This window comes from Atheta coriaria, unplaced genomic scaffold, assembly GCF_025399875.1.
Source record: "Atheta coriaria isolate IRGN ID8LTWV9N9 unplaced genomic scaffold, Caltech_Dcor_3.1 hic_scaffold_8_pilon, whole genome shotgun sequence".
NCBI classification, from domain to species: domain Eukaryota; kingdom Metazoa; phylum Arthropoda; class Insecta; order Coleoptera; family Staphylinidae; genus Dalotia; species Dalotia coriaria.
The window spans coordinates 7,191,320-7,212,979 of record NW_027045450.1 but is presented as its reverse complement, the minus strand read 5'-3'; the positions used below and the strand labels follow the sequence as shown (position 1 = coordinate 7,212,979).

Here is a 21,660-nt window from a genome sequence, read left to right as displayed (position 1 = left end):
ATGTACCTGCCGCGGCCAGTCTTCGATCCGATCGAAGAGTGTGTTTGTTAACATCATAGCTCAATCGCTCAATAATACCAGCCGTTGGAATATAGAATATGTAAATTTAAATTGCCATTCTAACGGTCGCGCTTGTTTGGTCTCCGTGTGTCGGTTTTCTCTTTCGTTTCTTGTTCGATTTCGTGTTCTGACGAATTTCGGCGGCTGCTTGTCTTGCGTTAGTTGTTTTATTAGTAAATATTATAGAAATATTAGAACACATTTTGTGTATACTTCACGTATTTGTGCTGTGGTTTGTGGCTTTCTCCTTTTTTTAGGTTTTGAAGTGTATTTTGTAGTTTTAGTCAAACGAACGAAAAATGTCGCGTTCGTCCTTGGTTGGCCGAAACCGCTCTAATTGCACTCGTTGCGCTAATGCAACGCATTGCAACGCGTCACAATATCATTATCGATTCGTTTTCGTAATAATTCGGTGTGGAATGCGGTTGGTCATGCACACAAATACGGTTTTTCCAACTTTAGACTTTTGTGAATTAAAGATTAAAATATTAACTAATTATATAAAATGTAATACACATGATAAAACTCTGGAATAATACCAAAAATAAATTTGTCAATATTTTAAAACTTGTTCAAAGTCAAGGTAAAACCACAAAAGGCCTCAAAACCTCAAAATTCTTGAGAAATTGTGATGAACTCTCAAGATGAACAAACGTAAAAAATTAAGAATGCGTCATGTGTAATCAGCTTTTCCCACTCTGTGGAGGCGACGTTCGATTGCATGAATCATTGATGTTTTATTCTTGAAGAAGTGCACGAAGAATACGCCACGAATTGATATGCAATGCCTGCGAGGATATGTTCAAAATTTTGACTTGTGTACTCTTCGTTTTTCGTGTGGAATTCTTTCATTCTGTGAATTGTTTTGTTTTTTCTGTTTCAGTTCACAGAATGTCCAAAAATGCACAGAATTTCAAGTGCCATCGAACTGATATCTTATTCGATCATTGCACCGATGATATCATCAAAACACGAAACTCGCAGCCGAAATTTACAAACATTGTCGATGTTGAGTTTAACAACTCAATTGTTTAAAAATTTCGATTGTTCTTCATTCCCTGGATTGTTTACAGGTAGGTGAGTTTATAGTCGCACTAAAAAGGTATTAATTGAATTAAAAACATCACGAAAAATGGGTTCGACCCATGGGTACACCCATTTTTGCGCGCTGGACGTGTCAGCGGGCGTTTGCTGGGTATATTGATGGCATTTTTTGCCGGCCACGATATGCACTCTTCACCCATGTGCGATGGGGCAATCTGCGGTCGATCAATAATAAAGCAAACACAGCCGAATTGTAAAAAAAGTGCATCGATGGGTGTTTGGGCGCCTTTTGTTCCTGTTTAATGGTGCAAACGTGCAGACGCGCGAACGTGAGAACGCCGCCGCACGATTCCAGTGTTGCGGCATCGAGAAGCGTAATTTGTTTGCTCATTTATCTGCATCCAAAGGTTAACTAACATTCGACCATAATTGCACCAACAATGGGTGAAAATGCCAAAAATTACATACTTATAAAAATCATCACCTACAACGCAGCAAAAGCAATTCTATTAGGTTTTTTAGTTAAAAAAATACAAAAAGCAATAAATTATGATTAATTAACGATTATATTCTCTTAATTATAAAGTTCCGTATCGCACGCAGTTAATTTGCGTTAGTAGAGCATATTTTCGAGAAGTTTTCTTCCTAGAACGCCGTCGAATCGCGTGCTGTGCACAAATCTCCGGATGCAGCGTTGCGATGAGCAGCTGCACGCCATTTCTCAACAATTCCGAGAGATTAACATGAAAAATCTGCGCATATTTCTCCACATTTCCGATTTGTGCATTTCTAGGATTATCACTTCGAGCGCTCGACCATTTGATTTGCATTGCAGATGAACCCACAATACGCATTCTACATTCAATATTCCAGCCGATTGCGAAACGCATTGTGCTCGCTTCGAGGCGCGATTGTGAATTGTTTGATTGCCTTATTGCCGCTATTTAAACGCCGAAGAATTCATCTTTTCATAATCGAACACCACGCAAAATATTCCATCTCGTTTGGTATTCATTAATACGAATTACAATAGAAACAAAATACTGATTCTAATTCCAATTCTAATTGTCAATGCAGTGGAGATCTTTCTCTCCTGTCGGAATATGTGTCACGTAGTGCGATTGTTTCAATTTCAATTTGTTGAGATGCGATGAGATGTGTTATTACCGGTTGATTCATCTCGCATAAATTTCGATTAAATGTCATCGATTACTTAAACGCCTGACGAAATGTACGTTCTAAAATCGTTTGCGGATGCGACCGAGAAGACGAAACGACCTTTGCGTTAATTTTTTCATGTGAAACCAGATTCGATTTCGTTTATATTACCGATAAAATTATGTGATGCTTATTTTCGTTTTGCTTTGAATCATGATGATTGGTCGGTTACACATTAAAATTCTTCCGAAAAAATAAGTGGGTCAAGACTAGTGCATCACACTAATTGGATAATTAATATGAAACTGTGTCGCTGGTCTTCGTGCTTCAAATTAACATTGGAATTACTATAATATGGATCAATATTAAAAATTCTAATACTGTAATTTATTATATACAAGGTGTTTTTATTTTAATATTAAATTTAAATTGTTATTTTGGATGTAAAAGAGTCAATTTAAGATGTGACCTAAAGAAAATCGAAAGTACGACACGAGATGCGCCTACTTATTGTACCATTAACATCTTACTGCTACTCATTCCGCGCGTGTGTGTTTGGTGATGCGCAAAAAGTAAGAACAATGTTAGAACAACGACGCGACAAGTTGAAGTTGTTGACTCGAAAAGGAACGTCCGATTGTTTCGCGCTCGCGTTGCCGAAGAAATCGTTAAGTTCGCCCGCTCGCCTCACCTATTAATAAAATTCCTCTCATCCAACACGACATTTAAATGTGAAGGTAGACGCTCTTGCACTTTTCCATGCCTCGGCGCGGCCGCCGCAATCGATGTGACTAATATACCACACTCGATTTCATAACGCGAACGAACCAACCAGCAAATGTAAAATGGTACTTCATTTGCCTTCGACTCGCGTCACGAATGCATGTCTTGGCTGCCTTTGCGAACTCAACAACTCAACGGCATTGCGAAATCGATGAGCTGAAGAAGTCGAGCGCCATGCGGAGGAGAAAAATTTAGAAAATGCAAAAAGAGAATTTTTAGAATTTTTTTAAACACCATGTATAAACTACTTAAGCAAAGATTTAAATTTTTAACTATTTGAATTTTCTATATTTTAATTTGCATTTTAAAACGTTAAAAATTTTAACTTTAAAAATTATTTAAAACTTAAGATACATAAAAAGATTAAATGAAAAACTTACTCTTTTTCACGCATGGTGCGCTTATTTTTGGAATTTCCTTTAATAGTCCTGTATAGCGAAATCATCCTGATGGTTCCTTGAAAATATTTGCACAAATATCCAACCCAGAAAGTGGCAATACACAAAAATGTCAAAATAATCACTTAAATTTTGTCAACACAGTTTTGAAACTTTTAAAACTTTTAATAACTTTTTCAAACTTTTCAAACAAAAAAATTATAAAAATTATTCCGGTTATCACAAAATCAGTACAATATTTTTTTAAAATTATGAAATATTGTACTGTGCACTTGAAATTTTTTCGTTTAATTAGCGAAATTTTTGATTGCGCGTCGAAGTCACACCGCTTCTTTCTCCACTTTGCGCGCGCACACACCGAGCGCGCGTGCGTTGTCGGCAAAAGTGAGCTCTGGGTGTTCTCGCCTTCGCTTCTTCGGCTTCTTCGGTCCGCGGCGCTCCTTCCTATCGACGTCGAAGAACAAGCAACTGTAGCGCGTTCGCTGTGTGTGTGTATGTGCCTGCTTGCCTCCTTCGCGCGGATAAGCATAACTTAAGTAACGTAAGTAACTTGCGTTTAACTCACCTACAATCAACTTGCACTTTGCACGCGCGTACAAACTACACAACGCTCAATTAGTTAATGAGCGGCTTACCAATAAGTCAATTGCAGCCACTGCGGTTGGTATCAATCGGTGAATCTTGTTCTCTGTTATCTCTGTGCACATTTCGTAATGTTTACATTTTTGCTGCTGTTGATTTACTTTGTTTGGTAGTCGATAATTTGCCGTGAATGAGTTTAAGCGACTTTAGGAGGATTGCGTTGACTTAATTCGATTTAATTCGTTTTAATTCAAGTTGGTTTTTAGTTGATTATACTTGTTTGGCGCTATTTGTGTGCGTAAAATCGGAGCAAATATGGCAGAAATTCCAATTAGCGATTATTGCGATAAGTTGCGATATCTTGTGATATGTTGACCACTCGACCACACGCTATAATAACACGAAGAGCTCACGCTGGTCGAAAATTTCACTTTTATTAATTTCGCGTATATTTCACGGGTTTTGAACGCGGCTACACATTTTCATGGATAAATAAATTAGGTTACATATGCAGGTTTATATATAAAGTGCAGTTGTGAAAATAATAAATAAATACATTCATATAAAAAAAATTTCTGTAATTAAATTTTAATTTAATTATTTGTAATAGTTGTAACAACTTCTGTTAATAATTTAATGTCCACACTTGCATGAAACTGATCTGCGATCTGGTCTAGTAACACCGCGACCTTCAAATAGTTTGCATTAATTACGCACTTTTTTCTTGTGTCTCAGCTGCGTCGTGAAGACTGTTTGCTATTAATGCACATGTTAACAGGTTTAATGAGCATTGTGGGTAAAAATATGCCAATGCTCTGCGCACAAATAAGCAATAGGCGAATCGAGTCGCAGGTAAAAATAGGCGAGCGCGTTAACTGTTTCAACTGTTTGCATCGTAGCGCATAATTGCACAGCAAATACAACCTGCACCCGTTTTTATTCCATCACACCGTTAGATTTATGTTAAAGAAAACATTCCAAGATTCTTTAAGCTCTGCGGAATATTGTTGCATCATTATTGTTTACTCTTGGCTGAGATTGAATAATTACAAATTACTAATAATTTTAACCTTAACTTGCGTAAAAGAACGATAAAATGTTGATATTTCAACATTTTTTACGCGCTGTTTGCTGTACGTAAATCTTCAGTATGACATTATTTATATTCTGTGCAGAATGCATTTCACGGTTTTACTCGTTGCGCTGCTGATTTTGCTGCCGAATGCCAAATACCAAGACGTATTGTGCGCAGCTGACATTCAGATCCTTCTTCGTCCTGTCTTCATTTTTATGTTATTTTTTATGCTTCTTACCCAGTTTGTGCACTTTATACTTTTCTTAAACTTTATCAATTTGTACCATTAATATACGCGCCCGTGTCGCATGTCTTGCGTGTCACATCGCACGTTTCTGTACATGTTCTTCAAGTACTGGTGCTTTGACGAGGCTTTTTGCTCGTTTTTCGATTTGCGTCGCTGCTGCATCCTTCTTGCTGATATTACGCCGACACTAATGCTAATATATGCGCGTTTTTCCACATATTCTGCACCGCATTTCGTTGTTAGATCGCTGGAATTGTGGATTGCTGACTTGCAAAGTGGATTTTCCAGGTTTGCGGTGTCACAAAAATGTCGACGACGAATATCGAGTGCGAGAGTGCCTTTTACGGCTAAAAGTAGGCCTTTCAAAACTAATCTATGCGAGTAACGGAAAAAAAATGAGAGAAAAAATATTCATCTTCACCAAATGCCACATATATTATGCGAACTTGCAATATGAAACTTATTTAGATTTATTTTTGCAATAAGCACATGAGAAATGATTTATTTGCTTATGTAATCTTATATTTGTAACTAGTGATTGAAAAATTCCACTCAAATTGTTTTACAAATCAATTGAAAGCTGTGGCGTGCGCAATATTTTAATTTCAGTGTAGATGGAATAGTAAATTAATTATTGTTGGTGTTGATTATACAATCCAAAGGCAAAAAACGTGAGTGGAATGTTTTAATTTTATTTCTCGCGTATAGTGCGAATGAGGTAACAAGTTATCAATCAATTTTGCGTAATTGAGGATGTTTATTAGCGGATTTTGATATATTTATAATTTGTCACATGTTTCCTCCCTCAAAACCCACTGAAAATGTCAAAACACATTTTAAATTTGTTAGGTTACTTAAATTTTCTTTGTGTGGGGAAATCAAAAGTGTTTCTTTGTTCTAATTTAATACAGTCTTCCCGGTACTTTAAGATTTTGCTTGATTTGTTTGTTGGAAACGTCGTTTTTGATCTTTTACTTTGCCTGTAAACTCGCATATCTTTATCTGTATATAAACAACTGTTTTTATCGCAACAACGAGGACACCGCGTGTCGCGCGCACACCGCCACGATACCTCCATGCAGCCCTCACAGACAGTTGTGTCGTCGGTAGATGCGCTTGTGTTTCTCGTGGCCCGCTACGGGTTGCTTGAGATTGAAATTTGGTAAATTGCATATATTTGATTGGGCCTCGCCGTAATTAGTAGTAAACCGGTATAGTAGTTTTCTAATAATTTACGTGAATGGAACCGCAAGCTTTTCGCGTATGTGTGCGTTCAGAAGTTAACCATGGATAGTACTGCACTCTATTTTATTCCTGTAAAGGTACGTCCGAAAATTACCTGATTCAGTTCGAATCAAATTTGAATTAAAATTTCGCTTACGTGTAACCCCTAAACCTATTGCGATAAAAACGCCTCCACGCTTAGCCCATTTTCCCTTAATATTGCCACATTACCAGGTTTCAATCCTGGGTATCGGGGTGTAATTAAATTTCTCCGTTATCTTCTATCTGAAGAAAATTCCATTTTTACAGCTGTTCATTTTTAAACTGAGAAAAATTAATTTGTATGTTACCAACCTCAATAACTTTTCTTTGATATTTTGTCAGATTATTGTTAATTCTATGTTTTTTTTTGTGTGAACCTTATAGATCTTAAATTTTTATTTAAAAATGTGGCCCATTTACTCCTTTTTTTAGTGTAGGTATATTGTCATTTGGTATGCATAGTGGGAAATAAGCAAATTTTCTTTTTGTTACACCATGTATTATAGATTTCCATGCTGTCATCACAAAGTCGTATTTATTTAATGGTTTTCGCTCTAGAACTGTGTATATTCTTTTATATTATACTTGCTTTCTTTTTGTAACACCTTGTATTATAGTTTTTCTTGCTGTGATTCTAAAGTAGTAGTCATTTTATTGTTTCTCTTGTAGAACCTTGCGTTTTTCAATATATTATAGTTGTTATTTTGTAACACTCTGTATATTAGTTTTCCTCTTGTTATTTCAAAAGTGTAGTTTTTTAATAGTTTTTTTAGAACTTTGCATTTTTTATATAATAGTGGTTTTGTTTCTGAAACACCCTGTATATTAGTTTCCCTGATTGTCCGTGGTCGAGTGAAAACGAGCGGCGATTGTAGTGTTGAGAGTTTTTTGTTTGCACTTTAAATTTTCCTTTTATATCACCCCGTGTATTTGTTTCCATTTTCAACCAACTAGTTTAATTATTATAGTTTACTAGTTAACCGGGCAAACGTTGTTTTGCCATATAAATTATTTCTAGTTTCTAGATAAATTTTAGTGTAGACAAAAAGTAACTTACTTATTATAAAAAATAGGGGTTGGTGATAAGAAACCAAAAATTTAGGGTTGTATGTATATTTTAATGCCACATTAAAAAAAATAAAAACAAAAAATTTCGCCCAAAATTTAAAAAAAATTAAGGGTGAACAACCCTTATCACTTAGAGATAGGAAGTTACCGATTCTCAGACCTACTGAATACGCACATAAAAATTTTCTCTGAGCGGGATGAAAAATGATTAAATTACTAAAATGGCTATAAAGAAATAGGGGTTGGTGATAAAAAACTAAAAATTTAGGGTTGTATGTATTTTTTAATTCCACATTATAAAAAAAATAAAAACAAAAGAATTTGTCCAAAAATTTAAAAAAAAGTTAAGGGTGAACAACCCTTATCACTTAGGGGTATGAAAAATAGATGTTAGCCGATTCTCAGACCTACTGAATACGCATATAAAATTTGGTAAAAATCGGTAAAGCCGTTTCGGAGGAGTATGGAAACAAACACTGTGACACGCAAATTTTATATATATAGATTTTACTAATTTACTATTTACTAATTTCATTATTCCGGTAGAACTTTATGAAGTAGTTAGTACTTGCTGGCATGTGCGCGGGTATGCAGGTCGTAAGTCCTGTTTCAATATGGCGGCATGTATTCTGTTTACTTGTAAAATCGAAACTTGTATTAAGTTGTATTCTATTTTTAATAAATAAATAGTATGATATATTGACTTCTTTGATTTGTGTATCCCTTCTATCATTTCAGGAACAGATCCCCAAGAGAGTTCGCTCACTCAGGGGATGATCCCCCCTATAAAAATTGTTAAGGTATCCGGTATGATTTGTGTACTCATTCTTTCATTTCAGGTACAGGTCAGAACTTGTAAGAATATTTTTAAGTGTCACCTCTCTTGAGACGACTTAAAACTTAGAAATATTTGAACAAAACCTTATAAGGATTGGCCTTATAAGGAGTTCCCTCTCTCTGGGGATGATCCCCCACCATAAAAATTGTTGATATGCCTGAGAATCCTGGGGATGAAGCGCAGAGACATCGTAGCTGTAGGATGGGCCGGGAGCAATGGACGCATCGAAGCAGTGGGTGATCGACCAGAGCGCCGGGGGCGCTCTGGGAGATCGACTCGTAGACTGTCTTATAACGACACGTGCCAAAAAATTTAAAAATCCGGCCACCCCTTGTTCGGAGTGGCTCTTTTCCTGCTATCCTCTTCTCTTCCTTCTACTCTTACTCTTCTCCCGCCTCTTCTTCTTCTTCTTCTCCTCTGTTCTGTTTCTCCACTTGCTTTCTTATTTCTCTCATGGCCTTCGCTTGTATTGCAATTTCTCTTATATTTCATTTGAGTTTGCATATGCAACCCAAGTTGCAAGTTGTTATTTTTATATTTGAGAAAAATGCCTTCTTTACCTGCGTATCGATCCGTGCCTACCAGCATGCTAGCAGGTGCACGTACCTACTCGACCACCGAGTGTTTTTATCATTTATATTTGATTTTATTTATATTTCTACTTTATTCAACATTTTAAAAACAACAACACAACATAAGTAACAGTTATGCTGTATAAGCTCCACAGACATAAGATGCCTGATATGCCTCTCTAACTTTGCCGTTTCAATTAAAAAAAAAATCATCAAACCTACCTATCTTTAGTATCACTCAGAATCAAACTTACCTTAAAGCTAAATCTGAAAAGTCAGAATTAACACATGGGAAAAAAAATAACTTAAATTATATTATCCTGATGGAAACATTTATTAACATAAAAACTAAATTGTACCTACAAATTTACAAATAGTTGAATAGAACATAAGATTAAATTGTGTTTTGTCCAAAACAAATAATTGACCATAGAATTGAAATGAAACAACACATTTTAATTATTCATTTGTTCACACAAACTCAAAATTGAATAATGTTTAATCCATCGTTTTCGAAACATGCATTCCACAAACCACGGAAACCGCGTTAAGCACGTGCAATTCTAACCACATGAGCAGTCCACCAGAAACACATCTAGGCGACACAGCGACTGAAACATAACCGTATCACTTTAATATTCCATATACACTTAATCGATGCATAATTGCACAATGACATGCGACACAAATTAAATGCCCTGAGAGCGCACCGATTACAATCGACACCCGACAAAATTGTGACCTCATATACATTACACGGATTGTGTATATGAAACTCAAGCTATTGTGCTCTTACTCCAACTCACATAACTGTGATATTTCTATTTCAATTTCTAGAGCGGACAATATATATTATTACAAACCATTTGCTGTATATTATCGTAGTCTGAATTTTACATCATGTAAATTTTTCTAAATCTCATCATGTGTTCTAACAAATCAAACGAATGTTAATATTTAAAATTTTCGAAAGTATACAACAATGTTTCACCCTTGACCCTTACTTTTACCGCTATTTCTCACACGACGACAAACTCTAATTATTTTTACAAACTCATCATAAAATAAACAAACAAAGAATGAAATGTTAATTCTTAATCACCAAAAACACCAACAAGAAAAAAAGCAAACAAATAAAACACGTACTATGCAGATAATTAGAACACAACATCCACTAAGGCTTAAATAATAATATTTTAAAAATATACTGACCACACTAGCGCTACCTAGGTGTAAAATTTAAAACTAATTGACGATTAAGTACTACAGCGCCATCTAGTTTATGTGGCACAAAGTAAGCACAGTATTGCAGGAAACTGCAAGACAGCTAACAACGTATTACTGTCAAAACAAAACTTAACAATTAAAAAAATTGGTATTCAGGGAAATTACAAAACTAGTTATAAAGCTAATAATAAATTTCCTTACTTACAATATAATCTAAGTAAGGCCACATTTCGTATTCAGTTGCTAGAGCCCTAAAACAAACAATAATCAGTACCATGATACACAAAAATGCTATTTTTACGACTTCCGCGTAAGAAAATCACAAAACCTTGTAATGATTATCAAAATAAGTTGCCATACCTACAATGACTCTCGTGCAAAGGGCCATTCAAATTCTAGAGCCCCAAAACAATCAAATATCTGTACCGCAAAATACAAAAATGTCATTTTTATGACTTCTCCGTGTGAAAATTACAAAAGTAAGTCATGATCATCAAAAAGAATTACAATACTTACAATTTTATACAAAAATTACTCTCCTACAAAGATCCATTCAGTTTTCAGAGCCCTAAAACAAACAAAAATCAGTGCCTTGAAAAACAAAAATGCTATTTTTGTGACCTCTCCGTTTAACATAAATTTATGTTTGAAAATAATAAACAATAGCAATACTTATAATCTGACCTTCCTGCAAGATTGCATTCGGTCACTAGAGCTTTAAAACCAACATAAATCACTGCCAAAACTGCCAATAATTACAATTTGCATAAAATTTACTTTATTTACGTTATCCGTCATATTTAATTAGATTTATAAATATTATCTGATGCCATTTTACAATTTAAACTTATTACAATCCGCAACTGTAACAATAAATTGTTTGTTTACTAATAAACCCGCAAACAGACAATGTCCCCGTTGCAACATTCACACGATACTTATGTTTTACAAAAATACGATTTACAATCTATCCTCGATTCTGTTATCAATAGCAATCGTAGATGGTCGAAAGAACAGCACGGCGAGATGAACCGCACGCTAAAATCACTTGGCTAGACTAAAACAAATCGGAAAACCCGGGCTCGCATGAAGTTGTGGTCTTATTCAACTAGCGCCACCTGGCAAATTTATTCTCAATCTAATTGGACACAATCAAAGTCTAATATTGAAAGGACTTTATCTGGATCACCCAAGAATGTTATAAGCCAATTTTATAACAATAAAAACTTAATTACACCTGCAATAACTTTATACATCGTGTTTTTAATATCCCTGTGTGGTATTTATTTGAATTTTTCGTAGTCACTGGCGTTCTTCATACAAGCAGCAGTACGTCAATGCCATCTGTCAATTCTTGAAACACTGGTTATGTTGCACTGTTTGTGTTTATGTATTTCCTTGCAAAATCCAAATATATTTGATATTCTCAACAAAACCCTTGTGCAAGCTAAATTCTAACTCAATTATAATTAAAATAAAGCATTGAGGAAATGAAGAAGCGAACGGCAATGTCCAATCACCAATAACCATCGTAAAGGTATGCGAAACTAGTTTGTGGTTAACATCAACAACATTTGAAAATAATTCAAATATCAATTTAGTTTTACATTCTATAATTCAATACCAAAGGTTGCATGTGAAATCACGGGACACTGAATCGTGGAGCAAGCAACATGAATTCAACCAGCTTGTATGTAACAACAAATCAAATCATCCTCAAGTCTCAACCTGAGAATCCATCAAGTTGGCAAGACCTTTACAGACTACTGCCATATCTGCGCAATTCATTATGCTGCGTTGTATGCGGCGGGCTGCTTGTAGAACCTGCATCTCCTGCAGGTGGAAAATGCCAACATCACCTGTGTCAGCACTGCACTGGTGGCAAGAGAAAGATCAAACCAGCTTGCATCTGGTGCAAAGACTGTGATACATACAATGAAAACAAACAACTCCGGACGCTGTTGCAATGCTACAAGAAAATGTGTGTCTACCTGTCCAACTCCGGCATTTATACAGCGCTGCTCACAGAGGCGGCAAACGGTGGTATGGAACGCGCTGCCGCCAATCTTATCGGTTTAATCAAAGAAGGCGCAACTTTCTGCGACGCATACGAAAGTAATATTGGACTGAGCAAAGAAACCTACAGCATCCTACCATGCGTGTTCACAAACTCAGCGACGCAAACTTCAGCGGAGAAGAGCATCGTTACAAACAGCTCGAAAAATTCAAATGGTACACCGATGTATTCTGTGATGTTTGCCGGCAGTGGTAATAAAATTACAATAAAACGCAAACAGAAACCGGAAGAACGCGTTGTAGTAAAGAAAGAAGAGAAGTCAGTGTTTAAAAAACCGACGAAATGCGTGACGAAAACGAGAAGAGGCTGTCGCTGTGGTAATGCAACTGCAACACCAGGAAAACTCACCTGTTGTGGGCAACGATGTCCTTGTTATGTCGATAGTAAAGCCTGCGTGGATTGTAAATGCCGTGGATGTCGAAATCCTCATACCTTGGATGGAAACAAAGTAAAAAAACTTATAAATCTGCTAAATTACTAGTACTAAACATATTTTGCAGGTTTTAAACTTACCACATCATATTATCCAACAATATCAAGAAAATAATCAAAATCAACAACTATACCTAGAACCACATCAGCCACAAATGCAAGAAGTGGAGGAACAAGTCTCAGATATGCAACAATTGCATGTGCAACAACTCGAGCAGCCTGTGACCAGCAGTATGCCCAGTACACCAATGTTGCAACATGTTAAAATAGAACTAGATGCAAATCTTACCTTCGAACAACTTAACGAACATTTAAGTCTCAAAGGTATAACATAAAAATTAAAAACTAAACTTATTTTGTTATAATATACTAAAATATTGTTTGTGGCAGTGTTTGAACCATTCTCAGAAGTCCCACCGACACTACCTCACACGTTTCTCATGCACACGAAGCGCGAAGACCTGGAGGATGAAGAAATCACCGTCGACGTCTGACCTCGGCGATAATCACCAAGTGTTTGCTCACGCCGAGCAAAACCCAAGCCAAAGATACATCATAAACATTTCGTAGTGCAGTATTATCACTAACATGACATTATTCACTTCATATTCCATGTCTAACCATCCCGGGGGTAGTTTTGAGTCAATAAGTTAATAATTACTCGTTAGTTACTTTTGTAAATATTTAAGTTTCATCCTACGTTACTTTCTAAGTTGAATATACCAACCAAACACGCAACGGTAACGTTTTTATTTGTAAGTTTAAATTAATTTGCTAGGTAAATTTTGCTAGATGTGATTCCAGTCTGAGTTTAAAAGTACATTAAAGGCCTCGCAGTAGCACACGGCAACTCTATAAATATCACAAAAATGTACAAAATATAGGAATGAACAATCACATTGAATTTCATCACACTTGTTTGTTTGGTTCGAAGCTAGCACACACACGACGAATGCGATTAATTTTGCTGTTGTGTAAACTTCAAGAAAACCTACAATTTATAAACGTTTTTATATAAGAAGTATTGTGTTCATGTTCACTTACCTGTTCTAAACTTGTTTGGCCAATAGAGTAGTCTTCAATTTCCAGTGAGATTTTCGCGTTCTCCATGATGCCGAACATCCGCGACCATGGCATACCGGCGTCCGCAATGTAATACGTTATCATTTCTTGATGCTGTTCGCGTAGTTCAGCGGACGGGAAGTGTTGCTGCACGAATTCAGCGACTCGTGTTACTGAAGCATCTCCGATGAATGATTGTTTACGTATTTTTAGGATTAACGTAAAACCACGCGAGAATTTACTCTTGAGGTGTTGCGTTGATCCGATACATTTGAACTGTCCGTTGACCATGATTGCCAATCGTGTGCACAGCGCTTCACATTCTTCCATACTATGCGTAGTTAATATCAGGCATTTACCTTCGTCACGGATTTTACACAATGTATTCCATAGGTGACGTTTTGTTGCAGGATCCATTCCTGTTGTTGGTTCATCCAGATATATAATAGGCGGGTCTCCGATTAATGCAACAGCAGTGCTTAGCTTCCTTTTGTTTCCACCACTCATCTGGCGGACCTTTTTATCAAGATGTTGATAAAAATCTAGTTCTTTCGCTAAGTTTTCAGCGATAAAATCACATTCAGAGCGTTCAAAGCCTCTCAATAATGAAAATACTCTGATTGTTTCACGACCTGTGAGGTCATCAAACAATGCGTCAAACTGTGGACAGTATCCAATTTGTTTATATACTTCTTTTATGTTGTACTTTAAGTTTAGTCCTTTCACGAAGACATCACCAGATGAGATATCTGTATCACCAGTGATCATTCGGAAAGAACTTGTTTTACCAGCGCCGTTTACGCCTAGTAAACCAAAACATTCATACCGATTTACTCCTAGGCACAATCCTTTCACCGCAAGGAACTTCTTGTAGTATTTAGTCATGTTACGCACTACCAGATTATAATTACTAATCTCATCTAAGGATAACTCTTGTATTCGTTTACGTTCAGCGACAACATCATTATCTTCATCCTCATCATCCGGATCGTATTTCTTTTTTCCTTGCAACGCATAAATCACTTTATCGAACATTTTGAATTCGATCAGAAGTAGAATGATCAAGCATACGATGCCTACCAGCAAAGTAATGATGATATTCCGAAGAATACCAGGTTTAGCCCATGTGAAATAATGTTCAGTTCGTTCTGTGCATTGATGCTGTTGTTTCGAAATAAACTCCCAGCAAAAATCTTCATCGAAACCAGCTTTCACGCAGATTTGCACAGCTTTCCTACATGTAGTATACCGGAGATACTCTAGATTTGTATTACGTATTCCACTGGTAAGTGCATAATGTGGAATAAACATAAATATCCAGTCGAGAATCCTGGCAATGTCTTGCAATTCCAAAGCCTCAAAGTTTAATATTTCAACCACCATAAACGCAAATGTGCCTACAAATATCAAAAGTTATGTTTTATACATAAACAAATGAAATTTAAATAAATATTTACCTAATATTGTTGTGAAGAGTATAACACGTGTAAATCCAGTCGATGGTAACGCATACCAAAACGAGAGTAAGTAGATAATAGGAAACATGCCGAATGCAAAGTATAAAAGAATAACCGTAAGGTTACCGATATCTTGAACGGTGCGATAGCCATCTTCTTGAAAACAAATCAATGTCACAAGCAACGCAAGTATTGTCAACAGGTACGTGAACCAATCCCAAAGATAAGACACCGACCAAAATATGATAATGTTTACACCAGACACAAACTGCAAGTGTTTCACTTTGCAAATTCGCTCTCGGATGTAATAAAGGATGTAAAACGCTGAAATGAATGTCATGCAGTATCCTACATTCACTGCAAGTTGGAAACCCATATTATTGCCTTGTTGCAATAATCTAAACTGTAATATTTGAAGAAAAAGTTAAATATTGTGTTTTTCATAATAAAAAATGGGAAACTTACCGTTGAATTAACAGATAATGGTAGTGGAAAGTTGTTCACCGTAATTTCATACTCCGGATTGATGGATTTAAGTATTGAGTTGTAGATGAAGTTCAAAACCAATGGCGGCGTGTGGTACGGATCGTTGTTAAACCAACCGACAAGTTTGTTTTTGGCGAATTCTCCGGCGATTACGTACGACATTCGAACTTTCCCTGGTTCATCCGCTGTTAGTTTTAATATGTATTTACTAATACTCTCAACTGGTTTAGATTTTAGTCCGCTGTTGGCCAACCAATTGGTTGCTGCTTTATATGTGTCAGTATCTCCATCGCGTTGTACAAGCGTCACAGACTCGTGATAAACTTTAAGTTGGATTGGTAAAGATGGTAGTTCCTTGATTGCTGATTTTTTACCAGATTGAATTGCAAATATCAACAGTAAAATAGGTATTAGTAATTGGACAACAAATAATGGCCAGGAACGAATTGTTGTTAGTGCTCGCTTCATAAACATGGCGCGGATGTGATTCATTCGCAGAGCGCAACCGGAAAGTTGTTTATGTCCCCCAACATCAACTAAATATAAGTTAATTTGTTCGATTATAATTAATTTTAAAGTATAATTTGTACTCACGGCGTGTTTCTGATGGATTTCGTTCAATACCATTCGATGTACCATTTGTAATGGGTTTACCATCACCGTCGCCATCTTTCAAACGTGCTTTCTGCGCGGATAGTGATGTACTGTCAGCTCCAACCCTACAAAATTGAATTAACCACACAAAACAATAATTTATTCCGATTACTTACTTCATAAATACTTCTTCAAGTGTAGTCAAAGAAATTCCATAACTTCCTATTCCTAAATCATCTAAATTACTCTCAATTTGCAACAACATAGGTTCAAATCTAAATGCGTCCTCTTCATTGAGTAGATAAGTCAACTCGGAACCAATATTCGATTCAACATGTGCATGTGGAATGTGTTGCCTTACAGTATCCGTAACTTTACTCACATCGCAACTTGGCAGTTTTTCAATAATTAAATGGTATCCAGCACCATAACGCTTCTTCAAGAAGAAACTCGACCCACAACACTGTAAAACCCCACCAGCCATAATAGCAATTCTATCACCTAATAAATCAGCCTCGTCCATAAAGTGTGTAGTCAACATAACAGTCCTTCCGGTTTTCTGTGATTCCACCAATTGCCATAACGCTCTTCTAGCAGCTGGGTCCATTCCAGCTGTAGGCTCATCCAACATAACAACTTTTGATCCTCCACAAAACGCCACAGCAACAGATAATTTACGTTTCATTCCACCGGAAAGTGTTGCTGATCTTTTATCCCTTTTATCTTCTAATTGCAGAAGTCTGAGATAATGAGTTATTTCGCCTTCTATTTCATTAGCGGGCATGCCTTTCAATCGACTGTAGAAATATATATGCTCAGCAACTGTGAGTTCGTCAAAGAGTATATTATGTTGTGGACAAAGCCCTAAACTCTGTCGCACTTTTCCTATTTGCGTACGCAGGTCATATCCGTTGACAACCGCCGTACCAAAAGACGGATTCTCCATGCCGGTAAGCATTGACATTGTGGTAGTTTTACCAGCACCATTGTGTCCAAGCAGAACTGTGATCTGCCCTTCGTACATTCGTAAAAAAATATTATTCACAGCGCGTTTTTCTTTTTCGTAGATTTTAGTGAGGCCACGAATATCAATTCCAGGTTTCATATCCTTTGGTTCCTCTTCATATCTAGTTGGATCTGAATTACCATCCTCAGGGAGCTGATCTATAGAAATATAAATTTAATTCTGTTTAAGTAACTCGCGCTTTGTATTGTTTTACTTCTAATTTTTCCGTTTTTCTTATACATCCACGAAAATATAAAGTTCCATTTTTTGGCCACTCCATATCTTCCGGGGAAAATGGCTTCCACATAAAGCGCAATCAATAAATAAATAATACTGTCCACAACCAGCATGAGTAAAATATGCGCCATTGCTAGATTATCATCCGGAGTGACCGGACGGAACAAGTTATACCATTGTAATCCTTCCCCGGTGCTTTCAAACATACAGATTAATTGAAAACCATACGCCATTGCTGTATTTGACATCAACGACGCAGATAATTTCGTAGACAGTGCTAATTCTTGATAGTTCTTTCTAAGTATCGTATGCGGTACCAAGAAAAGAAAGAAAAGCACACCTCCAATACCAGCCGCCATGTTGGCTATAACAAAATAATAAAATTAAACAAATATCACACATAAAGTGAAAATTAGCGTACCTTTTGTAAAGAATACACTAATTGCAAAACATAATGTTATTGTAGCAATGGCGTAGAGTACCAAGAATATCAACAACAAAGCAATGCTGCATTTTGGTAGAACAGGGGGAATGCCCTCATCATACCACGCGCTGATCTTAAACAGCGTTACCATAATGATGATTGAGATGAGCATGAAAAGCAGCGACTTAACGAACCATGCCGTCCAATGTAACCAACCGGGGAGTCCCATAATCTTCATCGATTCCTGCCGACATAAAGCACATGTTCATGACCCACGCGTTCTGACTCATACAATGTTCGCAAACAATTCATTTTACGATAATTGCCCAAATTAATAATTCATTCACCGAAAGAGAAACATGACATTGCAGAATAACTATAGAAATAAACCTATTTATATAATATATTGACGCACACGTGTGCAATTAAATCATAATCAACATTGTTATATGAAGAATTCCTAGATAACGCGCGATTTATTTGCCCAACGACAATTAACTACTGTTAACACCGTTAGTTTTCACTTAACTGTTATCGATTCGTCTTAGTTTTTTTTGCATATCGATTGTTTTTCTCGTGAAAGTAAAGGTATTTACCTTCAATTGTTTCTCCTTTTCGGTAGTGATGACCTTGATGATTGAAATGGCCGTGTACTCGAAGGCTAGTACAATAATTAAACCAATCATATCGCGCATCACGAGCATCAACAGATCGTTGATGAATGCGGGATAAGGAAAGCGACGCATGGTAACTTCCGGCTGGCTGGGCGCCAATCCGGCGCCAGATTTCGCCTCCACGATTGCCTGCGAGATGTAACTTTGCAGTGCCAGGAAATTCTCCGCGTAATAATCTACGAAAATATTTAATTAACATTTAGATTAGTCATTTTACTAATATATGTAATTAAAACATACAAGGTTGCGCTGTGGTGTTGGTAAATCTTTCACGTGGACCAGCTTCTTGAATTAAAGGATAAAGTAAATTTGTTCTCCATGTTAACACAGTCACGGGACTAAATGTCGATTGTAATTCAGATGGAAATCTAAAAATAAAAAAAATAAAAACATTAAAATTGAATTTAGTCATATTGTGTAATAATTACACAGGTTAAGTTAGGTTAGGTTGAATTACCTGAGTGTAAAGTCAACTTTCCGAGGAATATCCACCATGTTTGCGTATGAAGCCGGAAATACAATTCCTACTCTCTTCGATGGTGTTGATACCAAATAGTTTTCTAATTCTTGTGCTGTTGCAAATCCTTTCATTATGTTGGTTACGTTTTCACAGTCCGGCCGGCATTTTACTATCATTTCCGTTACATCCTGCATCAGATTGTTGACGCCATTCGATGTATTGGGAGCAAACGCAATTTTATACCGGCTTAATGTATTATTTTCATACGGAGAGAATTCAGGATAATGCACTTCTTGGATTTCTTCACTTTCAACTAATGACCGGACTAAAACCAAGATGGCGCAGAAGAAAACCGGTACCAGAATCTCAAAAAGTGTTTGCACCGGATGTCGTAGCTGTAATTTCCAGTTCTTCCACATTAACAAGCCGAATTTACCGAGTTTACTGTCAGCCATTTTGTCGACTCTAAAAACCACAAATAAAAATTAACTTTTATGTTATAAACATTCAACTAAACTGTTAAACTATTAAAGCAAAGTTGTTGAACTCTGTTGAATGATTATAGGCGCATAAAATGTTTAAAGGGTTGTTCGCCCGTAGCAATAAAATATTCAAAACTTTTCCGAAACATGACTTGATGTTATCCCCACCAGAGCGCGCGCACTGTCCGAGTGTGTGAAAACTCGGTCAATGCGCGGAAAATACTCCCACCGGCTTTGATACTGACCGTGAAAATCTCAGCCGGGAATGCACTTGCCAATCGATACGAATGGACAACAATTGACCACCTGTACACTGAAGTCTCTTACCTGTCTATGGCGGGTGGCACTTGAATTTCGCGAATTTTCCGGATAATTTCGTTTGGTTTTTAGATAATCATACGTCAATCATGTTTGGCAGCGCGTGAATCACTCGCGCGCGCTGATCACAATGCGGTGCGTCGAGCGTCGTAATATAGCAACAAATTCCAGGGGATATGTACACGCGCGAGTCTGAACATAGAACAATTTATAGAACTACGACCACACGACACGAACGCGGCTGCTGGTGTAGTGTTGCTGTTGCTTCACGGCCGCCGAGCGTCGTGTGAATGATTAAAAGGCGCGCGGTTTGGCCGCCCCGCCGCCGCAATTATATACGCGCATCGGACACCGTTAGATCCGCAAACACAAACAAGACAACAAATATGAACGCGCGTGTGCGCGCGGAGAGTTCAAGTTTACGTCCTTCCAGTCGCGCGAACTGAAAGAACTGGAAAATATGATCGAGACGAGACGGCGACAGCATGAGTCGCCACCCGGGGGTTGATTTCCCGATCGATTTACACGCGATGTCGCTAAGGGAAAGTCGTATATATTATTTATTTACTAATGATCCATCTAACGCGTTAATAATTATACGTTAGATGTAGATGTGTGTATATGCATATGTGAAATTGTAAGAATATTCGCATTCGCAATATTTCGTAATGGAACAACTAACGTCATAGTTTATTTCGCTTTTGGAAAATGTAAATTCATTCGAAATGCGATAATACCCAGTGGGTGTGCGAGTCATTGATTCGTGTAAACAATGTAACGTGTGACGCGTTCAATAATTACCATAATTACGGTCAGGAGCATTTCAGGACACGTTTTTATTTTCAATCGAGGTCACGCGATCAGAAAGCGATGAAACATGAACGAGCATAAATATTTGTTGGGTTTTGAATCCTAGATGATTTTTCAGCCGTGAAATCGTTTAAACTGCTGTCAATTTCTTATGTTTTACATTGTTTTGTTAATGTTAATAAAAAATCATGTTGCGCATGCGCGAATTTAATTACCAGTCAGATTGTAAGTCGTTGACAAAACAGGGACAATAAAAGTATAGGGATTTTTTGAGGAAACACAAAAATTAACCGCAACTGATTAAAATTGCATTTGGTTAAAGTTGCAATTTTGTACTAAAATTCCAAGTAATGATAAGTAATGTGGGTGCTAACAGTTGTATCTGATTCTGGCAAAACCCGCGCCTTGCACAAGTTGTCATATGTGCCAAGTCAAAGTGACGCGTTTTTTTTTCGTTACATTTAATTCGTCACTCTACACAAACTTTAGATTACTGCCTTCTTGTGCAAATTTCCGGTTCAAACCGCACTGTCTGGCATGTGAACGTATTTTTAACATTTGGCAAAATATAACGAAATATAACTAATAGCTAAACTACTTTGTATGCCGCTACAAATAGTTTATAAAAAAGAACTCATTATAAATGATGAGAAAATATAGTGTTATTACCTTAAGTAGGTAAATGATAGGTTACATTAGGGTAAATTATATTTATGACCTTTTTTAAAATAATTTACCCCTTGTCACCTTTTACCTTTGGTATTAACGGGTATACGCAGCACGCGACTATCTACGTCGTAGTAACTTACCCCCACCACTTTTT

At 36.8% G+C, this 21,660-nt stretch overlaps 3 protein-coding genes and 3 long non-coding RNA genes across 10 annotated transcripts in view; 3 read left to right on the top strand and 3 right to left on the bottom strand.

Moving 5' to 3' along the window:
- Positions 1–3,436, top strand: part of LOC135797064 (uncharacterized) — a 35,016-nt gene extending 31,580 nt beyond the window's left edge. Inside the window, exon 3 of the long non-coding RNA XR_010549445.1 lies at positions 944–3,436. This is a non-coding gene — a long non-coding RNA (uncharacterized lncRNA). The remainder of the gene's footprint in view (positions 1–943) is intronic.
- The window catches only part of exp (expansion), a 53,067-nt gene extending 49,510 nt beyond the window's left edge, over positions 1–3,557 (bottom strand). For both annotated transcript variants that reach the window (XM_065309239.1, XM_065309240.1), the window contains exon 1: positions 3,426–3,557. In XM_065309239.1, coding sequence (XP_065165311.1) covers positions 3,426–3,490 — 65 coding nt within the window. In that variant the 5' untranslated portion in view covers positions 3,491–3,557. The remainder of the gene's footprint in view (positions 1–3,425) is intronic.
- Positions 3,558–9,401: 5,844 nt separating this feature from the next.
- Positions 9,402–11,317, bottom strand: LOC135797247 (uncharacterized). Of its 2 annotated transcripts, none has more exons than XR_010549503.1 (4): positions 10,940–11,317; positions 10,835–10,886; positions 10,524–10,569; positions 9,402–9,702 (listed from the first exon to the last, which is right to left on the bottom strand). It is a non-coding gene; the product is annotated as an uncharacterized lncRNA (long non-coding RNA). The 2 variants fall into 2 exon arrangements; XR_010549504.1 differs by having other exon boundaries at positions 11,003–11,317.
- LOC135797248 (uncharacterized) lies at positions 10,720–11,564 on the top strand. The gene is made up of 2 exons (XR_010549505.1): positions 10,720–10,797; positions 11,311–11,564. It is a non-coding gene; the product is annotated as an uncharacterized lncRNA (long non-coding RNA).
- A 96-nt stretch (positions 11,565–11,660) lies between these two features.
- On the top strand, positions 11,661–13,848 carry msl-2 (male-specific lethal 2). 2 transcript variants are annotated; one of them, XM_065309490.1, is made up of 4 exons: positions 11,661–11,855; positions 11,948–12,843; positions 12,896–13,151; positions 13,218–13,848. In XM_065309490.1, the coding sequence occupies exons 2-4, from the start codon at positions 11,992–11,994 to the stop codon at positions 13,319–13,321; spliced, it is 1,212 nt and encodes a 403-aa protein (XP_065165562.1). In that variant the 5' UTR covers positions 11,661–11,855; positions 11,948–11,991; the 3' UTR covers positions 13,322–13,848. The 2 variants fall into 2 exon arrangements, with proteins under 2 accessions (XP_065165562.1, XP_065165563.1); XM_065309491.1 differs by having other exon boundaries at positions 11,920–12,843.
- Positions 13,563–20,459, bottom strand: LOC135797240 (phospholipid-transporting ATPase ABCA3-like). 2 transcript variants are annotated; one of them, XM_065309482.1, is made up of 12 exons: positions 20,037–20,459; positions 19,225–19,692; positions 19,008–19,135; positions 18,690–18,943; positions 18,091–18,337; positions 17,647–18,033; positions 16,603–17,590; positions 16,427–16,551; positions 15,812–16,368; positions 15,347–15,749; positions 13,872–15,286; positions 13,563–13,818 (listed from the first exon to the last, which is right to left on the bottom strand). In XM_065309482.1, exons 2-12 carry the CDS (start codon positions 19,680–19,682, stop codon positions 13,786–13,788), a joined length of 4,995 nt encoding a protein of 1,664 aa, XP_065165554.1. In that variant the 5' UTR covers positions 19,683–19,692; positions 20,037–20,459; the 3' UTR covers positions 13,563–13,785. The 2 variants fall into 2 exon arrangements, with proteins under 2 accessions (XP_065165554.1, XP_065165555.1); XM_065309483.1 differs by lacking the exon at positions 20,037–20,459 and adding an exon at positions 19,955–20,032.
- Between the last annotated feature and the right edge of the window lie 1,201 nt (positions 20,460–21,660).

What these genes read in the sequence shown, in the direction of transcription:
- LOC135797240 (XM_065309482.1), bottom strand. Translation starts at nt 19,682, where the DNA reads ATGGCTGACAGTAAACTCGGTAAATTCGGCTTGTTAATGTGGAAGAAC. An exon ending in CAACACCACAGCGCAACCTT is followed by an intron (nt 18,944 to 19,007) that starts GTATGTTTTAAT and finishes ATATTTTCGTAG; the next exon opens with ATTATTACGCGGAGAATTTC. An exon ending in AAATCCATCAGAAACACGCC is followed by an intron (nt 16,369 to 16,426) that starts GTGAGTACAAAT and finishes ACTTATATTTAG; the next exon opens with TTGATGTTGGGGGACATAAA.
- msl-2 (XM_065309490.1), top strand. Translation starts at nt 11,992, where the DNA reads ATGAATTCAACCAGCTTGTATGTAACAACAAATCAAATCATCCTCAAG. An exon ending in ATACCTTGGATGGAAACAAA is followed by an intron (nt 12,844 to 12,895) that starts GTAAAAAAACTT and finishes CATATTTTGCAG; the next exon opens with GTTTTAAACTTACCACATCA. An exon ending in CGAACATTTAAGTCTCAAAG is followed by an intron (nt 13,152 to 13,217) that starts GTATAACATAAA and finishes TGTTTGTGGCAG; the next exon opens with TGTTTGAACCATTCTCAGAA.